We start from the raw sequence: 27,266 nt of genomic DNA, 5'->3' as shown, positions 1-27,266 counted from the left end.
AATCCGATGTTTAAAGCCAAAATGGTCTCGCTCTTGAGTAAAATCCGTATTATTCCTTCATCCATTTTGCTCTCTCTCTCTCTCTCTCTCTCTCTCTCTCTCTCTCTCTCTCTCTCTCTCTCTCTCTCTCTCTCTCTCTCTCTCTCTCTCTCTCTCTCTCTCTCTCTCTCTCTCTCTCTCTCTCTATTTTGTCAATAAAGGTGTAATAGAACATCGACCAAATATTATGTTGTTAAACCACAGAGTAGCCAATCACAGACCTGGAATTCCATCTCAGACATATGTTTAATACCAGGAGTCTTACATGGGCTTCACACCCACAGGTGCAAAAGAGAAGAGTCCCTTCACGGCTTGAAACACAGAGACAAGATCAGATAAGATGTCGCTCGCGTCTGTCCGTCCCTCTGTCTGTCCGTCCCTCTGCAATAATATTCCGGCTTTTCCGAGAGCACACTTAACATGCAGCGGAGTCGTACATCCCGAGATAGGTATAACGTGATTCAATGATAATTCAACCTGTCAGTACATACTTCTCAAGGCACTGTCACGTACACACTCAAGTCAAAGCGTGCAGCGTAGAAAAACGACGTTACAACCCGACCATAATATATATTAATGTTCCCTCCATTTCGCTACGTCAGGTAAATAGCGTTGATGTCTCTTAGTTCTTTACCGATGGAAATACCATCTCCTTCAAACTCTGTGATCTCGTCCGGTTCTAAAAAAGTCATACCTATCCTGCGAAACATATCCGGACGATGCCAGAGTGACATCTTCAGAGCATGTCACTTCCGTTTGATCATATACAGTTTCAGTCCATTGTACATTGGCTTCTTCATATAACTCAGCGTTTCGAATTGCTTGTAAGAGTTGTCTCCCTTCTTCCGTTCCGGAATGGTCCACGTCTGTAGGAAGATCATATGACGATTCATGTGACATCAGTTTATGGACGTCATAAACGAAGTCTTTAAATTGGTCCATTAAACTATATATATGCGACTGTCCTTGCAGATTATTATTTATTTTTTTACCATTCCTAAAATGGAGACCTATGCACTTGTTGGTCAGGGAGCCATTATGAAATATCAATGGCAAAGCATCCTCAAAAAAGTCGCCCCGTCACTGAGTGTTCTGTGTTTATTTTCAATCCCCTTCTCCATGCTTGGATTTGATTGGCTGTCCCGATAGAATGGATGACAAGTACCACTTCTGCTTCCTGTATACACTTCTTGATCCATGTTTCGGGCCCCAGGGAACGGAGATCATTGAAACACCAATCAACGTGCAACACGTCACAGAAACAGTAAGTTTGTAGATAGTGGGCGAATGTGCCTACAAGTTTACGATGGGCTTCGTGATCCTCCGTGTACAACAGAAACACCTTTCGCCGATAAAGGGGAAGTAACTGCGCTCCAGCTGAAACACACAAGAGTGAGTGCCAATGATTTTACGGTATTCAAACAATATTATGGCAGCGGGTTCCGGTTGATAGGTAATCGTATCCTAATTACGTAGATCGATGCTCATGATGTTCATCACTGGATTGTCTGGTCGGGACGAGATTATTTACAGACCACCGCTGTATGGCTGGAATATTGCTCTGTGCCGCGTTAAACAAACAACCAACCAACCGGTTATAAGAGACAAAAAGTACTTCGTTACCAACATCAGCCATGACATTACCTTTCTGAAGAAGCATATGAGTATTTGAAGCAGTCTCGGAAAAGTTAGAATTAACGTCCTTTGTGTTTAATTCAAATTTTAGTTTATTTCAGATGTTGTCTACAAGACTCGAAGACAAAAAGCAACTAATATCCTGTGCACTTCTGGAATCTTAAAATCCAGTTATATTATACTACGTCAGTTATATTATACTACGTCACTTATATTATACTACGTCAGCTATATTATACTACGTAAGCTATATTATACTACGTATCTTATACTACGTAAGCTATATTATACTACGTCAGTTATATTATACTACGTCAGCTATATTATACTACGTCAGCTATATTATACTACGTCAGCTATATTATACTACGTCACTTATATTATACTACGTCACTTATAATATACTACGTCAGCTATATTATACTACGTCAGTTATAATATACTACGTCAGTTATATTATACTACGTCACTTATAATATACTACGTCAGCTATATTATACTACGTCAGCTATATTATACTACATCAGTTATAATATACTACGTCAGCTATATTATACTACGTCAGTTATAATATACTACGTCAGCTATATTATACTACGTCAGCTATATTATACGACATCAGTTATAATATACTACGTCAGCTATATTATACTACGTCAGTTATAATATACTACATCGGTTATAGTGTACTACGTCAGTTATAATATACTACGTCAGCTATATTATACTACGTCAGTTATAATATACTACGTCAGCTATATTATACTACGTCAGCTATATTATACGACATCAGTTATAATATACTACGTCAGCTATATTATACTACGTCAGTTATAATATACTACATCGGTTATAGTATACTACGTCAGTTATAACATGCTACGTCAGTTATATTATACTACGTCAGCTATATTATACTACGTCAGTTATAATATACTACGTCAGTTATGTTATACTACGTGAGTTATGATATACTACAGATATTTTAGATTCATTTTGAATTTTGAATCTCAAGTGATGAGTCCGTATTATTTTTTGAAACTCTACTATAAAAATATATAACAGGTGTATCCACAAAGAGGATGAAGCGACCTACCTTTGCCTTTGCTACCTTTAGCTGCTGTCAATGGCTCTTGGCTGTCACGTGAGTTACTTCCACTTTTCCAAACACGAAAAGGTCCTGAATGAAAAGTGATGGACAACTATTGTCTGAGACTAGATCTAGAGTACTTTTCTCATCGCCGTATGACTGGAACCTAGCCGGTGCAACGCTGAATTTTAGATACACTCACAGACTAAACTTACCTGTTCACTCTGACTATAACTTTCACTCAGAATCACTCACAGACTTAGGGGCGGTGGGGTAGCCTAGTTGTTAAAGCGCCAGCTCGTCACGCTGAAGACCCGGGTTCGATTCCCCACATGGGTACAATTTGTGAAGCCCATTTCTGGTGTCCCCCGCCATGATATTTGTGGAACATTGTTAAAGACGGTTCACGTGCACATTCTTAGACCATACGTACTTACAGGCTCACTCTTAGACCATACGTACTCACGTGCTCATTTATGGACTAGATATACTCACATGCTTATTCTCAAACTAAGTATACCCACAGGCTTATACATACGTCCATGTTCAGTCTCAGACTTAACTTATTCCAAACTCCACTCTTCGACTCCACTCAGACTCACTTTCAGATTAAACGCACACATGCTCTCTTTCGGACTCCCATAGACTCCAATGCCTCCATCAGTAACCCAGAATCACTCACAGACGACGCCACAAACAAAGTTACAGACGACGTCACAGACAACGTCACAGACGACGTCACCGATGACGTCACAGACGACGTCACAAACAAAGTTACAGACAAGGTCACAGACTATAATTCTCACCCACATACTCAAAGTAGTTTACTCATGCACACGTACGCACACACGTCTCCAACTCCAACACCAACATTCGGACTCTTATTGACATACTCCCCCATACCTCGACCTCTGTTTCCCCACTGACATACTCCCCCATACTTCGACCTCTGTTCCTCACTGACATACTCCCCATACCTCGACCTCCGTTCCTCACTGACATACTCCCCCATACCTCGACCTCTGTTCCTCACTGAGAAGGCGAAGACCAGCAACAGAAGTAACGCAGCAAATACCCCCAGCACCGACCCCAAAACGGTTTTGATGACGTCATTAGAAGACTCGGATGAACCAGACAAACGGCTGGACATGCGCTCTGAAGAGAAACACATTTACACATGAAGAAGAACATTTGAATTGTAGTTTCTTGGATTTGTAAGTTGTAGTATTGGTACTCGTGAAAGGTGTACTCGTAAATTACATGAGTGAGTGAGTATGGTTCTACGCCGCTTTTATCATTATTCCAGCAATATCAGGGCGGGGGACACCAGGAATAGGCTTCACACATTGTGCCCATTCTCGAGCGAACGCTTTCACCACTAGGCTACCCCACCGCCCTATAAATTACATGAATTGAAATCAGGTTTAATGTCGTGTTTTACAGTAATATTCCTCTTTTACCTCACACCTGTATAACATGGATACCCAGTCAGACACATTATACTGACTTAGAGACGGCCAGTTCCTGTTTTGTTTTACCCCTTAATGCCGAGCGCCAGGCAGGGAACTAACAAGTACCATTGTTATGATACCGCAAAGGGGTCGAGCTACCTTTCAGCTGTCGAGGCATACCCTCTATTAACTCCACAATGGAGGCATAACAATGATAGAAAGTGCCTTAAATAAAGTTGTCTTCAGTTGGTAAATTTATTCATTTAAAGAAGCCAGTGCGTATAACACGTTCCATTGTTTTCTGAAGTCAAAACATCAGCCCAATATGTGAGGAAAGCCAGATGAGGAATAGGTTTGTTTGTGTATTGGTTGTTTAACGCCGTCGACGGTAACATCACAGCTGCCGGTAAATAATGGAAGCTGGGCCAGTTAAGTGAGTAAGTGAGTGAGTTTAGTTTTACGCCTCACTCAGCAATATTCCAGCTATATGGCGGCGGTCTGTAAATAATGTGGGATATAACTGCATGGTAACATCACAGCTGCCGGTAAATAATGGAAGCTGGGCCAGATAACAGTGACTGATATAATGAGCAACGAACCGGGGTACGCTGACACGCCATGCCACCGAGCCTGACTGACCGCTCCATTTGACCAATAAACACCGGATGCTGGGGACACATTCTGACCCGGAAACCTCATGGGGTTGTTCGCGATCACAGAGGTTCACTACAGGAACCACGACACAAGGCACAATCAGTCACGTATCTGTGTTTGTTAGAACCATGAACATGCTCGTGGCTAGTCTGTCTCACAGTCAGTCCCAGAACCGCATTATTTTCCAGTCTGCTTATCCCTTTCTATGTGCTAAAGCCCTAAATGAAGCAAGTCTAGATTTCTAGATTTTCAGTTTCAGGTTCTGAATCACCCTTGTCTGGGCTCCTTTTGAATTTAAAAGGAATTGTTTGTTTCTATCAATGTTATTTATATTACAGACTAAACGTTACTCTAGCCCGTGGCTTTAACCAATGTGTAATACGCATGAGACAACAGTGGTGATCCGGGTTAGAATTGGCCTTCAGCAACCCATGGGAACCCTACTAATGGGATCGGGTGGTCAGACTAATGGGATCGGGTGGTCAGACTAATGGGATCGGGTGGTGAGACTAATGGGATCGGGTGGTCAGACTAACGGGATCGGGTGGTCAGACTAACGGGATCGGGTGGTCAGACTAATGGGGTCGGGTGGTCAGACTAATGGGATCGGGTGGTCAGACTAATGGGATCGGGTTGTCAGACTAACGGGATCGGGTGGTCAGACTTAGTTAATGCATGTCATCGTATCCCACTTGCGTAGATCGATGCTAATAATGTCACTGGATTGTCTGGTCCGGACTCGATTACATACCGACGGACGTCATATAGCTGGGTAAATGCTGACTCCAGCGTTATACAAAATACAAACATGCATCGCTTCAAGTCTTCCTCTATCAAGATGACATACCGTGTAGTAATGTTGTTCAAAGCGCCATTAAATCTCACTCACTTATAGGACAGACGGGTTTGGTAGCCTAGTGGTTAAAGCTGAAGACCTGGGTTCGATTCCCACATGGGTACAATGTATGAAGCCCATTTCTGGTGTTCCCGGCTGTGATATTGCTGGAATAGTGCTAAAAAAAACCCCACTCACTTGAAGGGTTATTACAGTTTAGCACAAGTTGCATTGGGGCTACACCGTCACCTGCTTTAAACACACACTCTCATACCACCTGCACTTAATCCATAACGCCGGGCGTCATTGACAACGTTGATAACGGATCCGCGACATGGGCTACAAATGAAACTTGTTCTAATAATCAACAGACGAAAATACACATTTATCAATGTTCCTCAAGGCGAAAGCTTAGCTGGCTTTCTCAAAAGTAAACAGTTTGTCCCGTGGGTAATTACAAGCCAATTTATTATTTCAAGTCTTTAGCATTCGGTGATTACACATTTCAGCTCAGTCTTTGGGTAGTCATGTGGTTTTTAATCAAGAAGCCATTTTCAGACTGTTTACCAAACCCTTTCCTGCTCAGATACCAGACGTTTTAGAAACAAATGTTTGCTTTTTTCAGTCTTGAGAAAAGGTTTCAGAGGAAGTTTTAGTCAACACAGCTATTACGGAACTTTGAAGTGAAGAAATCTTAATTAAACACCGCGTAAAGGGTGGAAATTGTAATTCGGTTTAAGGGGGTATTTTTTTATTCAACGACGTAGATACGAATGTTTTTCGGTGCTGGTTGACAGACATTCCTGGATTGATGGACAATATCTGACTGATCAATGGAACTCCGTGGAACAATGACTGAATAGAGCAAAGAGTAAAATTATTAATGAACTCCTTAAGCATTACAGAAATATGAAACGACATTATAATCCGAAGGTGATTTAATACACAGATTATTGTATTCATCCTGTATATTTCACGGTTTTTTTATTTAGATATTAATTGCTTTTTGCGGTGGGCGAGGGACATCTGTTACGGATGTGACTATATATATATTTGGTGAAATATCAGCAAAAATAGCAATTTGCTACCACATTGCAAATTGTTTTCCGAATCATTTCATGCATTTGAAGTGCATCCTGTCGACACTTCTGTTCGTCCATTGCATCAACTACCCAAACCCCACCCACCCTTCTCTATGCCCCCACCCATAATTCTCTACCCCCTACCTTATCTCAAAGGTATGTCTGGGACAAAAAAGGATGTAACATATAGAATAGGAATCAGTCAAGTCAATAGCAATCATATCCAAATCCCACAGGGGTGGTGGGGTAGCCAAGTGGTTAAAGCGTTCGCTCGTCACACTGAACACCCGGGTTCGATTCCCCACTTGGGTACAATGTGTAAAGCCCATTTCTGGCGTCCCCCGCCGTGCATTGCTGGAATATTGCTAAAAGCTCACTCACTCACTCCAAAACCCACCTGCCTGTACACGAGGCGCCACTGTGAAGGTGCTGTTACTCCACACAATGTTGCAGACTATCTCACACAGTCCGCCCACAGGTTGCAGCTGAAATGAAATACAACGCACTTCTTTACTGATTACATATTCCATTGTGTCATTTGGCATATCATGGTCTTCTCACCATCTGGAGGTAGCCTGCAAGTAGCCTTCAAGTGGCCTGCAGGTAGACTGCAAGTGGCCCATAAGTAACCTGCAACCTCAAACGTATCTGTCTTGGATGTTACAGGGAGTTCAGTTCGTTCTCTATGTGTTCATACGTGGGCCATCACTACATGCTATACGTTTGGTCAACATACAGTATGATAACTGCAAAAGACATGCTCGGGCGCAACGCATGTATAAATAAAGCACTGTTTCTTATAATACATTCTACCCGTGGAGATCTGGGTTAGAACTGGTCTTCAGCAACCCATGATTGTCGTAAGAAACGACTAACGGGATCGGGTGGTCAGACTCTTCCTATTCCAATAACGTAGATCGATGCTCATGCTGTTGATCACTGGATTGTCTGGTCTAGACTCGATTATTTACAAACTGGATTATTGCTGAGTGCGGCACAAGGACCAAGACATGAACATATTGTATTTTGGAGGGAAGGATAGACATAACAGTTGGAGCGTAGGATAGACATAACATTTGGAGGGTAGGATAGACATAACAGTTGGAGGGTAGGAAGGACATAACAGTTGGAGGGTAGGATAGACATAACAGTTGGAAGGTAGGATAGACATAACAGTTGGAAGGTAGGACAGACATAACAGTTGGAAGGTAGGATAGACATAACAGTTGGAAGGTAGGACAGACATAACAGTTGGAGGGTAGGATAGACATAACAGTTGGAGGGTAGGATAGACATAACAGTTGGAAGGTAGGATAGACATAACAGTTGGAGGGTAGGATAGACATAACAGTTGGAGGGTAGGATAGACATAACAGTTGGAGGGTAGGATAGACATAACAGTTGGAAGGTAGGACAGACATAACAGTTGGAGGGTAGGATAGACATAACAGTTGGAGGGTAGGACAGACATAACAGTTGGAAGGTAGGATAGACATAACAGTTGGAAGGTAGGACAGACATAACAGTTGGAGGGTAGGATAGACATAACAGTTGGAAGGTAGGATAGACATAACAGTTGGAAGGTAGGACAGACATAACAGTTGGAGGGTAGGATAGACATAACAGTTGGAGGGTAGGACAGACATAACAGTTGGAAGGTAGGATAGACATAACAGTTGGAAGGTAGGACAGACATAACAGTTGGAGGGTAGGATAGACATAACAGTTGGAGGGTAGGATAGACATAACAGTTGGAAGGTAGGATAGACATAACAGTTGGAAGGTAGGACAGACATAACAGTTGGAAGGTAGGACAGACATAACAGTTGGAGGGTAGGATAGACATAACAGTTGGAGGGTAGGATAGACATAACAGTTGGAAGGTAGGATAGACATAACAGTTGGAAGGTAGGACAGACATAACAGTTGGAAGGTAGGATAGACATAACAGTTGGAGGGTAGGATAGACATAACAGTTGGAGGGTTGGGTAGACATAACAGTTGGAGGGTAGGATGGACATACCATTTGGAGGGTAGGATGGACATAACAGTTGGAGGATAGGATGGACAAAACATTTGGAGGGTAGGATAGACATAACATTTGCAGGGTAGGATAGACATAACAGTTGGAGGGTAGGATAGTCATAACAGTTGGAGGGTAGGATAGACATAACATTTGGAGGGTAGGATGGACATAACAGTTGGAGGATAGGATGGACAAAACATTTGGAGGGTAGGATAGACATAACATTTGGAGGGTAGGATAGACATAACAGTTGGAGGGTAGGATAGACATAACATTTGAAGGGTAGGATAGGCATAACAGTTGGAGGGTAGGATAGACATACCAGTTGGAGGGTAGGATAGACATACCATTTGGAGGGTAGGATAGACATAACATTTGGAGGGTAGGACAGACATAACAGTTGGAGGGTAGGATAGATATAACAGCTGGAGGGTAGGATAGACATAACATTTGGAGGGTAGGATAGACATAACAGTTGGAGGGTAGGATAGACATAACATTTGGAGGGTAGGATAGACATAACAGTTGGAGGGTAGGATAGACATAACATATGGAGGGTAGGATAGACATAACAGTTGGAGGGTAGGATAGACATAACAGTTGGAGGGTAGGATAGACATAACATTTCCATACATATCATGGTATGAATAAGGAAATTGAATCGGCACATTCATTAGCAAGAGTCGTTCTTTGAAATCTTCGTAGAAACAACATGCTCGCTTGTTGTGGTGTTGTGTTTCAAAAACTGTGAAAATGTAGACGCGAGATGCTGGATCTGTTGGAGTATAGCTCAACGTAAAGCTGAGTGAGTGAGTGAGTGAGTTTGGTTTTACACCGCTTTTAGCAATATTCCAGCAATACCATGGCGGGGGACACCAGAAATGGGCTTCACACATTGTAGCCATGTGGGGAATTGAACCCGGGTCTTTGGCATGACGAGCAAACGCTTTAACCACTAGGCTACCCCACCGCCCCGTAGAGGTAAGTTGATATGGAGGAACTTCAAGTCAGCCCCCTGGCCATATGTAGTACTGTGTCACTGTGAGGTTTTATACATGTAGCTATTTAGGAACCAGATGAAGCTTTTTTACTGGCCTCATCACTTGAGACTTCAGATGACATTTGCTTCCATTTTTGACAAATTGTCGCGAACCTTTGAAGATGGAGATGGCTATACTCCCGGAAAGAAATACATGAGTTTCATATAAATGTCATATTATTGAAAGTAACAACACCAAATGTTTTCATTTTTCAAAATCGCTCAGCATTTCGCTTATGAATCTGGACGTGGACACTGTGTATTTACTGGGACTGTCTCTCAATGACTACAATGGTGCTGGTATGTCTATAAACTATGTCACATTAAAGGCTTTTTACACATCTTAGATGAGGCACAATGCGATAATGTCGCGCTATTCACATTGTCGCGCTTTGGATAAATAAAAACATTATTCAAAGCTCGACAAAACGATAATGCGACAAATGTCCAAAATGTCGCATTGTCGCATTGTAACGCTTTGGTTAATTTTGACACTTTCCCTTGTTTTGAGAGGGCGACAACGCGAGAATGTCCCTTCTAAGATTCCATACTAAATGGACAAACTATAACAGTCACGATCAGTGGTTATACACTGTGCTATCTTTTGTTTATAAAGAAGTGTGTAAGTCTGGTTTGCCGCCGCTTTGACCAGCAATGACCAATGTGTCAGCTTTACGAGGGAAAAAGACCTAACGGATGCAAGTCTTACACGTTTACCACCTTGGCGAAATCTTAGAGCACTGGTGCTGAAAACACAAGAAAACTAACTATGGTGAATCCAAGAAGGTTGTTTACATCTTAGATGGCTCTGTTCATTGATTATAGTTTGTTTGTTGGTTCAATCAGCAGTATCCAAGCTATATGACGGCAGTATGGAAATAATCGTATCTTGACCATACAATCCAGTGATCAACAGCATGAGCATCGATCCACGCTATTGGGATACGACATGTGTCAGGACCAAGTCAGCGATCCTGACAATCCAGGCCCGTTCGTTGCCTCTTACGACATTCCTGGCTTGCTAAAGACCAATTCTAACCCGGATCTTCACTATGTTCAACAACAAATGTGTTGCTATTGGTTGCCCATGCATTTCGATGTTTCAGTGCTTATTAATTGCAAGCAGTATCATGTGCAAACATATTTTTAGAGGGATATATTTTTCTCCGTCGCTTTTCTTACGATCATAGGCATTCGTGACCAACACGTGTTATGTCGGGACAAGCCGAATAGCATTCGTGACCAACTCGTGTTATTCCGGGACAAGCCGAATAGCATTCGTGACCAACTCGTGTTATTCCGGGATAAGCTGAATAGGAGGTTATGGAAAGGGGCGAGTGGGGACGAATGGATCACAGGTTCCCTCCTAAGGGAGGCAACTCAGTTCAGAGAAATGACGCGCCTAAGACGACGGTTCTACCTGTGCTCCCTTATTTTGAATATTCAGAAATTGTGTATTCAAACTTACCCCAATTCTGTAAGTCTCAGGAGAAACGTTCCGAAACGTTGTTTTCAAAACCTGCAAAGAAATACAACAACAAATACAGACAACAGATATAGATGACAGTAGAATCGGGCTTTTACAAAGTGTTGATATGTTCAGTGTTGTTGACAAGACATCTGTTCCAGAAACTCACATTGTGGTGGTCCTGCTGCAGGACGTGCTGCCGCTTGTTGGTGGTGTTGATGCCGGAGAGTATCACGTTATATTGGGTGATGTCGCCGTTGTTGGCGGCGTGAAATGTCGCTGTGACGTTGTTGTTTGCGTCAACAGAGACGTTGATGCGTGGCGTCCAGTCTGCACATCAGGGAAAGAAAACGTTTACACATACATGTAATCATCGAGAGTTGAATAAAAGTAACAATGTTTAGACTCAGGGTACTGACTGCACGATTGAATGTGTGCATACCTGTCAACTCTCACGCCTTTGGCTTGAGACTCACAATTGTATCCCTCATGTCACGCTCTCACAAAAACAACTGATATAAAAATGAAAAATAGCAATAAAAACCCGCTAAAAGGATATCGTTTGCAGGATACATCGTTCGCTGTGAGTTTTTCTAAGAAGAGAATTTGCAATTATGCGTTGGCTTTTCTGGGGGCATCTCAAGTTGTTTTCTCTCTTGGGGTTGGAAGCTATGTGTGTGAGTGAATAAGGTTTTATGCCGCTTAAGGCAACACTCCAGCAATACCATATGGGTTTATAGTTGTGTGGGGGTAGTGTCATCATTTCCTGTCGCAAACTGAATGGTATAATCAAGCGTGGAAGGTATCTATAAACAAGAACTATTATCAGTATTAAATTGCACAGATCTTGATAGAAGCTCCTGCTGGGAGACTTGGTTGCATATTAATCTGATCGCCAGAACATTTTGGGTCAGCGAGTGGACGATACTGGCCAATTGAAGATCAGTCATCCGATACTTGACATGATCTTTCTGTTGCTGCAATTGCCACGACTTTCATACATTAACGGCTTGGTTAACTCCAAATAAATGCAGCTCAGTTGCTTGAAATTCGAACTTTGTGTTGTTTGTTTACGACGACATGATTATGATAGACGGAACCGTACCATCTTCTATGGTTTTAGTAAAGACTATTCACTTTTTGTTTAGGCTTTCTGTCAACATTAAGCTGGCAAGTCTTTTAATCCCACTCACTCAGTCACTCTGGAAAACTTATCCTGTCGAAGGGCAGTCGGTAAACATCGCTACTCCTTACCCACTGACAGTTCCGATTGTTGCTGACGTTGCTCCACTAAGATTGGACCTTTCACTGTCATGGAACAGTCGAACTGACACGCTCCGCCCACAGGCATCACCTGAAATATCAAATTGTTATGCATTGTCTAAATGAAATTGACATCAGCTGTCAAATATCATCGATTCGAATTGTGATTTATCATACTGACAAGCTCGACACAGAAATATCACAGACTCAAAGTGTTGTTTAATGTCAACATGGCAAGTTCCGCTTGTAGGTATCACGTTACAAAAACATCAAAGTTAACAACAAAGTAGTATTAATGTCAAATTGACATTCAGAAATATCATTGATTCAAACAGTACATGTCAATCTGACAGCTCTGGGAACACAGCGACCATCGAGTGTGTTATGTCAAACACTGAAATGCCTCAAATACTGGTTGTTTGTTGTTAACGCCGCACTCAATAATATTCCTGCTATATGACGCCCATCTTTGGACAATCGGGCAACAGAGGGATCATGAGCATCGATCTACGCAATTGGGATACGATGACTTCTGTCAACCAAGTAAGTCGACCTGACCACCCGATCCCGTTAATCGCCTCGTGTTATGGCCTCCTACAAGCATGGGTTACTGAAGACCAATTCTAATCCGGATCTCCACGCATTACACGTGTCTTGAGGCAAGATCATACAGAATCAGAAAAATGACGAGAAAATTGATTGTTGGTTGTTGAACGCCTTCAAGGGATTGATAGTCTTCTATCTTAACAACTGGGTTTACTAACAAATTCTGCGACTTCTTCAGTTTACACAGTCAAAGCAAAAATTGATAAAAAACTACCATGATTATATATTATGCTCAGGCCTTACACGCACGAGCTGTGCTCTAAAAAATGAGTTACTGCTCGGCTCCACTCTTTTAGGACCAACGCAACAATCTTTTGATCCTTACCGTAGTACCCACACACCTTTACGCGAACATCACTATTTTGATATGGCATTTATTCAGCATCAGTCAAGAAGTCGATACAAATAAATGTAAAGGCAGTTAAGTCGCTGCTCTTATACATGGCTTTATTTGATATGCCAATTTAACCAGGTTCTTTGATCATACGATAAATATATCCATATATGCACATACATGCTCGCGCGCGCGCGCACGCACCCACCCACGCACGCACGCGCGCGCACACACACACACACACACACTCACCATCCCAAATAAATGTCTGGGAGGAGGTCCTTCGAACATATGTTTGTTTCACCCACGTAGGTCCATGTTATAAATGACGGGTCTATTGTTTTCTATTGTGTGTCACGATTAAAACGTACCTCAACTCTATACCTTCCCGCTGGGACATCGTAGAAGACTGTCTGCTGGAAATACAACACAGAGTGAGTGAGTGAGTGGTTTGACATGGCAAAGGGCACCAGAATGCCCTTCACACAAAGTGCCCATGTGGAGAGATGACGGGTTTTCGTCGTGATGTGCTGTCGCTCTACAACTACTAAATGACCCTACTGCCCGACAGAACACAGAACGAGGTAATGCTTGACATAATAACGTACGTAAGTCATATTTCAAGTGAGTGAGGTTTTACGCACCGTACCCATACAGAGAATCGAAACCCAATCGTTGGCGTGACAAATGAACGGATGATCCACACAGCTATGCAACCAAGCGTTTGGGGTTTTTAACACATGGTATATATATATATAAACAAATAACCAGCGTATAGATCAACAGTATGTTATACTACTCGAAATAAGTTAAGGACCACACTGCCATGCCATGACAGATTAACATTTCATGTTCTTTAATCTCTATTGAGTTGTATGTTATGATAAATAACGTTGGCACTGATCCACAAATTGACGCAGCGCTAAGACAGTCGTAAACTAAGACAGTCGTCGTAAACTAAAACAGTCGTAAACTAAGACAGTCGTCGTAAACTAAGACAGTCGTAAGACAGTCGTAAACTAAGACAGTCGTAAACTAGACAGTCGTAAACTAAGACAGTCGTAAACTAAGACAGTCGTAAACGTAAACTAAGAAACTAAGACAGTCGTAAACTAAGACAGTCGTAAACTATGACAGTCGTAAACTAAGACAGTCGTAAACTATGACAGTCGTAAACTAAGACAAGACAGTCGTAAACTAAGACAGTCGTAAACTAAGACAGTCGTAAACTAAGACAGTCGTAAACTAAGACAGTCGTAAACTAGACAGTCGTAAACTAGACAGTCGTAAACTAAGACAGTCGTAAACTAAGACAGTCGTAAACTAGACAGTCGTAAACTAAGACAGTCGTAAACGAAGACAGTCGTAAACTATGGAGTTACATTAACCTTACCATTACGATCACTTGGTGGCATGGGACACAGGGCACATTACTCTGAATATCTCGCACAGAATTTCTCACCCTCATCAACTTAAAGTCAATATGAATACACAATGCCATTTAGCAAGTGGTCAAATGTGGAAACAGCGGCGGCTGAGTGGGTTACATCGCTGGCTTTGTGTGCTGGCGACTAGGTGCCTGACTCTGAGAGTGTGGGTTCGAATCCCAGATGGGACTCAACCTAATAAAAGTACTAGAAGCTCTACTTCTCTCATATAATCACAAATATAACATATGTTGAAATTAATATAACCAATCAAAATGCCGCGACCTTGAGAAAACGTTCGATATAGGTTACATATACAACCGTATGAAATGAATCTTACCTGGAAACATGTTATTTATCATGGGGTCATTAGCATGAAAACCAGGGAGGGATGTTGATGCTATCAGGACTGTGAGCGTCAAAATAAACCAAGTTCCGATTATCTCGCTTCTTTTCCATTCAAGAATGTACTTTCATTGGAAGGCTAATTTTAGCGCCGAGTAATTCGAACCAGACTCACAAAGAATAAGTCGAAGGGTCAGGGATATGTATCACTGTAAAAAAATTCTGGGTTACCTGGGATGGTAAACAAGCAACACCTGACATACCTTAAATCCGCCCCGTGCCTTGACTCTACCCCCAACCTTTAGGGTGTGCCGGGTAGATGTGTCGTTACTTATTCCCCTCAGTATGACGTCATACTGTATGAAGTTGTAGTGACTGGGAGCCAGGCTGAAATTGACGGTAAGCTTGTTCTCGTCCACGGAGGTACGAATATAACTCCGCCAGTCGCCGGGGCCTAAAACGACACTTGCAGGCTGATGAAATTGTTGAACGCTGAATCATAATCCCGTTAAACTATCAGAAAGTGAATTTAGTTTTACGCCGCTTTAATGAATATTCCAGCAATAACGACAGGGGACACCAGAAATGAGCTTCACACATTGTACCCATGTGGGGAATCGAAACCGGGTCTTCAGCGTGACGAAACAAGTCACAACAGTCTCGTTTCCTGTTGACTGGGTTCCGTCCTATTGCACAACTTAGTACAATATCGAGTGCAGAATTTTGAGACCAATTCATTTAACTGGATGCATAAATATTAATCAGTATTATTAGATACATCTAAGCACTTGTATATTGCAACACTACGCTCCTTATAATCCTTGCAAACATGTCGTGCAGCGTGCTCTGTCGTACAGCGAGCTCTGACAAAAAAGAAACCTGGAAATCGTGGCAATCTCAAAACGAGGTTCTGCCGCTAGTAATGTTTGGCGGTCTGGTACGGACTTGATATTATATCAATCACATTGTTCGTTACAGAACTACACTGAATAAGCGTAAAAAACACACAACAGGTGTAACCAGTGAGCCAGATGCATTGTGAATCATTTACGACCTCGTCAAACTGGGACAGTCTGTGACGTCTTAGTTAAGGTCATGCTACCTACACCTCGCCATAAAATATAGAAATACGATTATTAAAGTTTAAAATTAAAATTCATTTGTAAATACCATTTTCTTATGAAACAAGGAATTGAAATTCAGTGTAACCATAGTTGTTGTTTTTTTGTGATATCTATTTTCACTTTCACACGAGAAAATTTGGATCGGCTGAAAAGTAGGTCATTGTCTGAAAAAAAAAGGTTAATAAGACTCATGTTTCGGTTTGAACGCTTTAACCACTAGGCTACCACGCCGCCCCTTATATGTAAAAGTTAGCATATAGGAGCGTGTGTTGTGGTGCAAGGCAACAGGACGTGTGAGGTCGCGTTGACGATTATTGTGTTTATACAGTCAACACAGATGCCCCACTCAAACATACTGCACAGCTATATTCGAGTGAGTGAGTTGAGATTTTACGTCGCATCAGCTTTAGTTCAGCCATGCAGCGACGAGACCAAATTTACACATATACAAAAGTCCACAGCTATATGCGAAGCGGTTGTTATGCCACAGGGTAAGCTGTCATAACAAACCTTTTTTTATATCTAGCGCTTCACAGATTATTCTGACTCACTGTCTGCAGTTTACCATTACTGATTTTATAACGAAACACATTCACCTATTGGAGGAATGTAAACAGTCACGTGGTAGCCCATTTCGGGTTGGTGTTGTACTTCCGGCTGTGGCAGGCTGACAAGGATGACGGAATATTGCGTGTTGTTGGGAAGTGGATACAAACTGAAGGTGAAATTTACCTGCAACATAAATTAATTATAAATTCATTAATGCGATACCACCACTGACAAATGGAATGCCCTTTATACTGTTACTGCAGCGCGATCGGTGGAACCATGTCTGCCTGGATACCAAGTACACTTCACTTCCCAGTACTACCTGTCACGGGTGGCCCGATGCTCTAGGGCCGAAGAGCACAAACTCGTCCTGAATTTGATCCTTGGGTGATAAAGAGGAATCTATTTTGGGCTTTCATTCTACATTTAGTTATATATTAGAATTGATACCGATAGACTTTAAACCCAATCTAGCGACATTCATCCTCTATTACTCAACTTATTGTCATATCTGCATTCCTTTAACATATATATTGGATTGTCGGGTGCAGACTCGATTATTTACAGACCGCCGCCATAAAGATGGAATATTGCTGAGTGTGGCGTTAAACAACCCAGAATAAAACATATTTTGGATGGCAAATAAACAGTTATCCAGAGTAATATATTCCCTGATGTTTCAATGAACAATCCTGGACCTGTTCAGCATTGTTGTTACGTTTCGTTGATCGTGTCACTGTCTCCATACCTCTCGTCACAACCTGAAATTCCTTGTTACTTGATTAGGCGGAAATTGGAATCGGGTCTGAAATGAGCATTGTCTCGGTGTAGCTGAACAACCATTACCTGTAAGGTGGATCTAGAATTTAATGCATTACTTCAATTTACTTGGGCGTTGGGATAGCTCATGACGACGAAGACCCAGGTTCGATTCTAAAAAAAAAGGTTCAAAGTGTGAAGCTAACTGCCAGTGTGCCCCGCCGTGATATTGCTGGAATATTGCTAATAGCGGTGTTAGACCCAACTCACTCACTTACTCATTACTTTCTTCAAGGATTCTAGGCGTGTCAATAGATTTAGAATGATGTACTCACATCTACGTCATGAATAGACCAGGAGGCGTTCCTCAGATCAAACAGTCGACATATGGGGGAGCTCCCCCCTCCATCTTCCGTCCAGCGCCGTCACCGTCAACTTGAACCCCTTCATGTGGTGCAGACTACCTGGAACACAACATCACACGCAGTCTGTCAATGTAGGCTTCATGGGTAATAGCAACCTGGCTTTCTTTATTGTTTAACAGGTGAAGGTGAGGTGAAATTGTGTTTACCGTCGTGCTTGAGAATATTTCGCTCATATGACGACGTGCATGCGTGTGTATGTGTATGTGCGGCTGCTTGTACTAGCCCAAACTTAAGCTGGTTTTATAGTGCTAGCCCACTGAGATACCATGCCGCAGTGAAGCATGAATACCCCACTCAGACACATTATACTGACTCCGAGCCGACCAGTCCTTGTTGTACCCAGTAATGCCGAGCGCCAGGCAGGGACCAACAAGTACCATATTTTAACGTCTTTTGGTATGACGTACGCGGTCGGGGATCAAACCCGCTCTAACCACTACACCACGGAGGCGGTCATTGTTTAACAGGGGTGGTGGGGTAGCCTAGTGGTTAAATCGTTCGCTCCTCACGCCGAACAAACAGGTTCGATTCCCTACATGGGTACAATGTGTGAAGTCCGTTTCTGGTGTTCTCCTCCGAGATATTGCTGGAATATTGCTAAAAGCGGCGTAAAACCACACTTACACCACCACAGTGGCACAGCTGGAATGTTTAGATGAAGTTATCCACCATACTACCAACCAATTCATGGGCAACCTCCACGGCAACCTCCACGACGATTCGTGACATCTAACAATCATTCAAATTACTGTACGTCGGATAATATGTTTTCGGGAAAGTCGAAAGTCAGAGTTTAATCTCGCTGTAACGAGGCGGATTGCGTCACACAGACATTGTAAACACCCGGATGATGGCTTATGTTTAAGATACAGTTGTTATGAAGTTAGGTACATATTTTGCAATTGTTCATGTGACAATCGAGATGGATGGGTTTTTTTTTGGGGGGGGTGTTTGTTTTTTGGGTGTTTTTTCATGTGTCTACACATATAGATAAACATCTGTGACAGAATGATTTACTTCCATTGAGAAAGTATCCTCAAACACTTTTCACGTAGTCTTACTGTCTTGTGGGGGTTTCCACCGGAAGTAGAGACCGGACACAATCGCCAAATCACACTGTATCTCCACGGCCTTCACCTCAAAGTCACGTGGTTTGCCTGGCCACGCGAGCTGTCCCGGGGGTCGAGAGAACATCTGGATCTGGTTCGGGCAAACTGGAATAACACAGCAACATAAAGATAGCAAAATAGTGTCAACACCAACCCTCGCCATCCTATATTTTAGCAATAATTTTCAGATGATTCAGCATGTACATATATACTTATTCTGCTGTCAATATTTTCGCAAAACATTCTTTCTTTTAGAAAAAAACATATGCAAGCGAAATATTCAAAGTATGAATAAATACAAAACAGTGGATGATGTTTTCAAGAGGGGGTGGCGTGTATTCCGTATAATTATTTTGTTTGCGATCCAAATATGTTAAAAGCCACTCCTTGTTAATCTGTATACTCACAGGGGCGGTGGGGTAGCCTAGTGGTGAAAACGTTCGCTCGTCACGCCGAAGGACCGGGTTCGATTCCTCACATGGGTACAATGTGTGAAGCCCATTTCTGATGTCCCCCGCCGTGATATTGCTGCAATAATGCTAAAAACGGCGTTAAACCCAACTCACTCACTCACTCACTGTATATAATACTCACACTGTGTAGATCGAACTGCACAGGGGAGTGTCGCCTGAAAGAAATATAACACAAACTAATTATTTTATAACCAGATAATTTCATTCACATAGCGAACTGCAGGCACCTGTGTAGGTAATGAGGATTTAATACACAATGTATATACTCATACACGATATACGATACGGCCAACCTTAATTTATCCCCCACACTTTCCGACTCCCGTGCTGGGATTCGAACCAAGGACCTTCAGATCCCAAGTCGGACGCCTTGTCCACATAACCAAAGAGTTAACCCCGTCAGCAAGCTGACAAGGCAAGGCTGTCATCTATGGGATGACGCCACGCCCTGCAACATCCCTATTGCCTAACGCCAGACAGGGCAACAACAATTACCTTTATTTAACCTACTTTGCTTTAATGCTTCCAGAGGATCGACCCACCGACTTCAAGCTCGCCGACAGACCACGGTAGAGCTTTGTTTTCAATGTTTGTACGAGTTACATATTTACATTTCGGTAAAATATGTTTACAGCTATTAAATACCCCCAAAAATGTGCCCACTTTTGACTGCTATATTTGTACTGAATCATACGATGAATGGTAGTTCCTCAATAACACACATAGATCAATCCCAGAACGTCTACACACGGGAGGAATGTAAATGGTACCAGTCTACGTGTCCACCTGGCTCCGATAATTGTTATGGAAACCACTCCAAACATAAACACCGATGTCAGTTTACTGATACCCCACAAGTCGGTAGAAGCTTCTAACGTTTAAGTAAATCCCGCTAGATGATCGGTCCTGGCTTAAATCTGTGTGCCCAGTGGGTTACGGGTACGAATGTCCCTAGTAACCCGTGAGGGATTCACGGGACGGCGACAGAAAATAGGCCGGGTGATCAGGTTCGACGACAAGGTTGATGTCATCGTACCCCAATGGCGGGAGATGTTGCTCCTAAAAAAAGTAAGGCCAGAAATGCTTGGAAAATGCTTTTTGGCAATGATTTGATAATGGTTGATATTGCAGATTCAAATCTCATATATAATCATTCATTCCACCTCGACCTAATACGGCATATGAGTAATCACGATGTACCATTCCCTAATCATAATAATTACTCGTAATTAAATTCCAAGGTAGAAATACTTCAAAGAAACACATTATACTGTGACCCACCTGGCAGGCAGACAGGGTGACAGCGTTATGTAACGCACGGGCAGTACATGTCAGGGACCGTCTCAAAATATCAAGTGTCAGTATCACTGCTGGTGGAGGACTCTAGCGGAATTACAACAGAGCATTTATTGTATCTTTGATCTCATTTCGGTGGGATTTTGCGTTCATAAAGTTTATGAACTGCACGGCGTATGACACCCTTATCAAAGCTATCCAGTTTGTGTTTCCTATCTGGTTTTGATTTTGACACTACCCCTGAGGTAACTGATTTGTTTACAACTTTGTAAACCTGACTATATGTCAAATAAAGGGCTTTACACATTCTATAGTAAACCTGTCATAGCTGACGAGAGGTTTCTCCCTTGGTTTCTCCAGTATGAAAGACTGGAATAAATTTGAAATTAATTGTTCTGCAGAGATATTAAGTTGCATGTTGCCAGTTCAATGGTCATACACTAAGTGACACTTCTATGGGTGAACAAGATTATTTATGCGATTTGAATTAAGACTTTTTTACGTAATTATTTTGAATGTAACTACTACAATAGTTCCATTTTTTTTACATATATATGTTAAAAAAAACCAAAACTTTTTACAATTATTTATGTAATTTAATTAGTTGAGGCTATATGAATAATTATAGTCTGTATTTCAAAACTACAGTTTGTACTAAGAATATTTACGAATGTTGTTAAAACGTCATAATTTCCTCCTGTGAAGTGACCCCTCAAGTGCATTTGTTCATCTGAGCTTTAATATCCAACTAGGTAGAGTCGTACATGTATGATATATGTGCTTATATCTTGTGTGAAATTCATCATATTGATATTGAAGCCAAAAAGCATTTTCCAAGCATTTCTGGCCTGACTTTAGTGTTAATCTGGTTTGTCTGGTCTGAAAGCTGGGCGCGGCGTTAAACAATCAACATACAAATCAAAATGACAGAGACAGCTGATAGGGAATTAATATTAAACCCTGGGAATCGAACCCGGGTCTTCAGCGCGACGAGCGAACGCGTTAACCACTAGACTACTACCACTACACACACACACACACACACACACACACACACACACACACACAGAGGGCTGTTGTTAACTTGTGCGGGAAGTATATCGTTTTTCCCAGCAGTTACAAAGTTCTTTTGAATCAATTCCAAAGTTGTATGTATAGTTTCATTCCCAACTATCCAGAAGTTGTCATCCATAATATTTGCCTTTTACTTAAATACCAACTTCTAAATGCCTCTCAAGAACCTTATCGAGTGTTGTACATATTTACATGATTTATACATCTTATGGCTAGGTGAGACGGAAGTTAGCTCGAGTTGGATGTGTCGAACACCAGATTAGTCGAACTATACTTCTAGTTCTGAAGAATTCGAGAGAACGGAGTTCGACTCTGAACCCTTTCATCTCGACAGTTTCGTTTCGTAGTTGCCATCGCAACCATCTTCGTTCTTATATATAACTGCGTATATATTTTTCTCACTAGAGAGTGAGGTGAGGTGAAATTGGGTTTTACGTCGTGCTTGAGAATATTTCGCTCATATGACGACGTGCATGGGTGTGTATGTGTATGTGCGGCTGCTTGTACTAGCCCAGACTTAAGCTGGTTTTATAGTGCTAGCCCACTGAGATACCATGCTGCAGTGAAGCATGAATACCCCACTCAGACACATTATACTGACTCCGAGCCGACCAGTCCTTGTTGTATCCATTATTGCCGAGCGCCAGGCAGGGACCAACAAGTACCATATTTAAACGTCTTTTGGTATGACGCGGTCGGGGATCGAACCCGCGACCTTCCGCTCTCCGGGCGGACCACTAGAGAGAGTAATTTGATTGGTCAATTATGTTCGGAACAGGTCTTAAATCAAACCATGGCGGTGAAAGGGTCCAGGGTATTGATCAAAAGAATGACCTGGCAGCGTTCGTGACCTTTAGATAAATGTATATCGATATATATAATCGAATATCCAATTTCGATTAACCCTTAAAAGAGAATTCCTTGCTGTGCGAGACAGGTAAGGTGTTAACATTAAGCCATCACTATCACTAGTGTCACAAGTATTTGTAATTAACGGAACTGACCGGAAGGAAGCAAGTCGTTCCTGACGCCGTATCACGTACCTGGACTGTGCAGTTCGTGTCTGGACGACACCTGGATGTATCTGCAGAGTCACCCCTGGTCAGGAGCAAGAGGATTAAACACAGTACAGGATCAGAATATCTCGGGGTCACTCTCCACCACATGGCGACACTAGGGCAGCGGGCGTCTCCTGAAACACGTGTTCAAAACATGCGAAGTGAGTGTGTGAGTGAGTTTACATATATTCCAGCAATATTACGTGAGTGAGTGAGTGAGTTTAGATATATTCCAGCAATATCATGGCGGGGGAACACCAGAAGTGGGCTTCACACATTGTACCCATGTGGAGAATCTAAATCAGGTCTTCAGCGTGACGAGTAAACGCTTTAACCACTAGGCTACTCAGCCGCTCCTTAAAACAAGAGGTAAATGCACTCATATCTGAGAAATGGTTGGCACTCGGCTATGGAATATATATATGTATAAAATAACAGTTTCAAAGACTTACTTTATGACAATACTTCGTGAGACTGAATGTTTCATCTTATTTCGTCTTTGTATCCCTAACTGTTGTGATCCGTGGGGATTCAGGGCAGGAATATAGCTTCCCAGCAATAAATCTTATGAGCCAACTTAGAGTACTTAAAGACATGATTTAATAATTGGATCAGCTGATCACTCGCGGTGACATCGTATCCAAATCACCCGACTGTCTGGTCCAGACACGAATATCTGGAGCCGTCATATTGCTGGAATATTGCTGAGAATGACCAAGAATCAATCATGCAAACGATAAATCGTCAAATCGTGTTGGTCTCTCAGGAACATAGTTCCTGGAAGTATTCACAAGAGAAATGGTAAGGACTGTGACGTGGTTTCAGCCTCGTGGTATCTGATCCTCCCAGGCGACCGGTGGAGGTTTACCTGTCCGTCAGTGACTCCCTTGACCTGATTCAATAACGGGGGTTGCAAGATAACACCCTGTATCCGTGAAGTGATAAAGTACCAAGATTTGTTTCCGTTTCAACGCTAAGTCCCACGTGTTCGCGACGGTTGAGAAGTACTGATGACAAATTGTTTGGACAAGCAATTTATTATCCACAATGCCAGCTCAACTCTTGAACAAACCTCCACTTTCAGCCAGCTCCTCTTGATCTGACACTGGCTGATTTAAGGGTTTGCGTCATGGCACCATTCGGTGTGAGACTGAATTTTGTAAGTTCTCACGGGAACAAGAAGCAGAATCTTTTTGGAGTGAGGGAGTGAGAATCGTTTTACGCCACTTTTAGCAAAATTCCAGCAACATCACGGGGACACCAGAAATAGGCTTCACACATTGTACCCATGTAAAGAATCGAACCCGGGTCCTCGGCCGACGCTTTAACCACTAAGCTACCCCTCAGGCCCTCGTTTTTAGGAGGGGGCGGTGGGGTAGCCTAGTGGTTAAAGCGTTGGCTCGTCACGCCGAGGACCCGGGTTCGAATCCCCACATGGGTACAATGTGTGAAGCCCATTTCTGGTGTCCCCCGCCGTGATGTTGCTGGAATATTGCTAAAAGCGGCGTAAAACCATACTCAGTCAGTCGTTTTTAGGAAAACATTGATCCATGCGTCTAGAGTGTGATTCCCGTAAACTGGTTCTAAAGTTGGTTCGTGCGTATGTTCGTAGTATACATGCTTTGATACGCTAGAAACTGAATTTGATTCTCTTGATCGCCTGAAAGTACACATGGATAACAAATGGCAGTCGATGATTGAAATGTTGTGATGATGTCCATTATGCCTATGTAAGTAAGTGCTTATAGATTAGAAATGTCTTAAAAGGCAACTAACCTTTTTCAGTATCTGACTAAATGGAGTTCTGGACTAGTCACGAATAGATTATATGCACCCATAAAAATCGTATCTTTCTTACTATGGGAAGGACATTTTTTAGATTTCAAAATTGAAATGCGCACGCCGTTTTGACGAACAAAAATCTAAAGACAAAATCGTCAATTTGAAATCCTCATAGAAATTAAATTGTAAGACGCAAAAAAGAGCAGGGTGACACACACAGACTTCCTTTCTCATAATACTAATAAAAGCATGGTGAATTAATTACATTACGAAATAGAATCACTGGAAGTTGATTTACATTCTTAATTCAGGATTACGAAAACAAGTATATTTATGGATTAAATCATTATTCACGCTTCTTTTATCGCGTCTAACCTTAACCAACAAGAGGGCGGGCGGGCGAGAAAATTGCAATTGTGTAACTTATTTTATGACATTACAGAATAAGATACTTAGTACTGTGGTCTTGAATAAATTTATGATGTACCTGGAGTCGCTTTGATCTAGAAGAAACAGCAGTTTATAATGAGAGAAGATGGAGAAACATCGAGCTAATGAGACGTTTTATAATGTATGTGTTTGGGAAGATTCCTTTTTATCTCGCCACAGTTCTCCACAGACACTTGATAAACGAATACTTTATGTTACTTCGCGATGGAATGAAGATTCAGGGTAGGCGGTTGCTAGGAAACACAGAAAAAACATACGGACAGCTGGATGCAACGGTATTAATTACAATGAGGCGCTTTTCAGAGAAGAATCCTTTTGTCCAACTGAATAAATATGCAACATAATTGAATATTTCAAGCAGGGACTCCCGGCAACTTAGCCGATAACGTATCGTCATTCACAACATCATCTGGTCAGGCTCGCTGACTCTGTTGACACATGGCATCGTGCCCCAATTGTGTAGATCGGTGCTCATGCTGTTGATCACTGGATTGTCTGGTCCAGACTCGATTATTTACAGACCGCCGCCATATAGCTGGAATATCGCTGAGTGCGGCGTAATTAACCAACACAATGTATAGCTGGAGTATTATTGAGCCAGTCGTTATGTAACATGCAAGTTATACCTGCGACTGTTAGGAGCAGATAATTCGATATTCTGGGCGAGTCATTGGATATTTCTTTTGAAGATGTTAAAAAAAAAGTTCTGGGATAAACTAATCCGGGTTCCAAACATTGTTTACTCCTACTTTGAGAGGAAAAGCATTGACTTAAACAAACGTCCAAGCTCTGGGATTATTTTCTATTGAAAATTATTTGTGTGAATATACTGGATGTTCTGACAAAAAAACAAAAACATTGTGAGTTCCAAACATTTTTGTTAACCCTAGTTTGAGAGGAAAAGGCGTGTCGAAGCATGAATAACTTAAACAAAAGCCCAAGTCCAGAGAATATTAGGCCGGTATATATTCTCTAGTTGGAGCATAAAGCGTTTAGTCTGAGACTTACCCGAGTTTGGGGCTCCTATCAGCCGGCAGCACGGTGAGGCAATGCTGCTGTTATCCACACTGTGTCGGTGCCACTTGGGTCTTATCAGCAATCAATGGAACCGGTAGTCACGCTCGCATTATCTCACTGTAATCACGTGGTGCTTTACGTCCGTGATTTATGGTTTCGATTACACAGGACACTTATAGATCCTTTTGATTATCAAAATACTGTGTGGTCAGACTGACTGACTGACTGAGTTTGGTTTTACGCCGCTTTTAGTAATATTCCAGCAATATCACGGCGGGGGACACCAGAAAAGGGCTTAACACATTGTGCCCATGTGGGGAATCGAACCCGGGTCTTCGGCGTGACGAGCCAACGCTTTAACCACTAGGCTACCCCACCGCCCCCTGTGTGGTCAGAGGATGGTCACCGAGGTTCGGCTAAGTCTTTGACGTTAGGGTTTGACGATTGGTTTGGGAAAGGTCTTTTGGTGTCGGGTAGGTCCCGGTTTACGGGTTGGTGTCCGAGTGTTCAGGGGGATCTTTGAGAAAGTATCGTTTAATTTAGTATCCGGGTATCCGAAGGTTCAGGTAGATTTGATTGTGGGTAGGTCTTCGGATTCCAGTTGATCTTTGGTTTTCGGGTAGGTCTCTTGGTTTCGTGTAAATCTCCTGGATTCGGGTAGGTGTCCCTGTTTTTCGGGTAGTTGTTCGTGATTCGGGTTGGTCTTTGTGGAAATCCTCTGACTTAGGGTTTTGGAGTAGATTCTCAGTTTCGTGTTGGCCTTTGGGGTTCAGGTAGATCTCAAAGGTTCGGTGAAGACAACGATTTGTTGTTACATTAGACCCCGAGGTTTGAATTGGTGTCCGCGATAGCTTGC

At 42.2% G+C, this 27,266-nt stretch overlaps 2 protein-coding genes across 4 annotated transcripts in view; both read right to left on the bottom strand.

The window, feature by feature from the left end:
• Positions 1 to 27,266, bottom strand: part of LOC124270192 — a 113,900-nt gene that overhangs the window by 5,108 nt on the left and 81,526 nt on the right. The window lies entirely within an intron of this gene.
• LOC124270194 lies at positions 267 to 26,708 on the bottom strand. Of its 3 annotated transcripts, none has more exons than XM_046705228.1 (15): positions 26,402 to 26,708; positions 23,147 to 23,295; positions 19,855 to 19,888; positions 19,213 to 19,365; positions 18,062 to 18,190; positions 17,015 to 17,150; positions 15,558 to 15,748; positions 13,894 to 13,938; positions 12,574 to 12,673; positions 11,489 to 11,649; positions 11,320 to 11,370; positions 7,184 to 7,271; positions 3,779 to 3,919; positions 2,771 to 2,854; positions 267 to 1,416 (listed from the first exon to the last, which is right to left on the bottom strand). In XM_046705228.1, exons 6-15 carry the CDS (start codon positions 17,049 to 17,051, stop codon positions 1,103 to 1,105), a joined length of 1,212 nt encoding a protein of 403 aa, XP_046561184.1. In that variant the 5' UTR covers positions 17,052 to 17,150; positions 18,062 to 18,190; positions 19,213 to 19,365; positions 19,855 to 19,888; positions 23,147 to 23,295; positions 26,402 to 26,708; the 3' UTR covers positions 267 to 1,102. The 3 variants fall into 3 exon arrangements, with proteins under 3 accessions (XP_046561184.1, XP_046561186.1, XP_046561185.1); XM_046705230.1 differs by having other exon boundaries at positions 13,894 to 13,935; XM_046705229.1 differs by lacking the exons at positions 23,147 to 23,295; positions 26,402 to 26,708 and adding an exon at positions 20,610 to 20,772.

This window comes from Haliotis rubra, unplaced genomic scaffold (genome assembly GCF_003918875.1).
Source record: "Haliotis rubra isolate DU_JTF1 unplaced genomic scaffold, ASM391887v1 Scf15, whole genome shotgun sequence".
Lineage (NCBI taxonomy): Eukaryota > Metazoa > Mollusca > Gastropoda > Lepetellida > Haliotidae > Haliotis > Haliotis rubra.
This window is presented reverse-complemented; position numbering and strand designations above follow the sequence as displayed.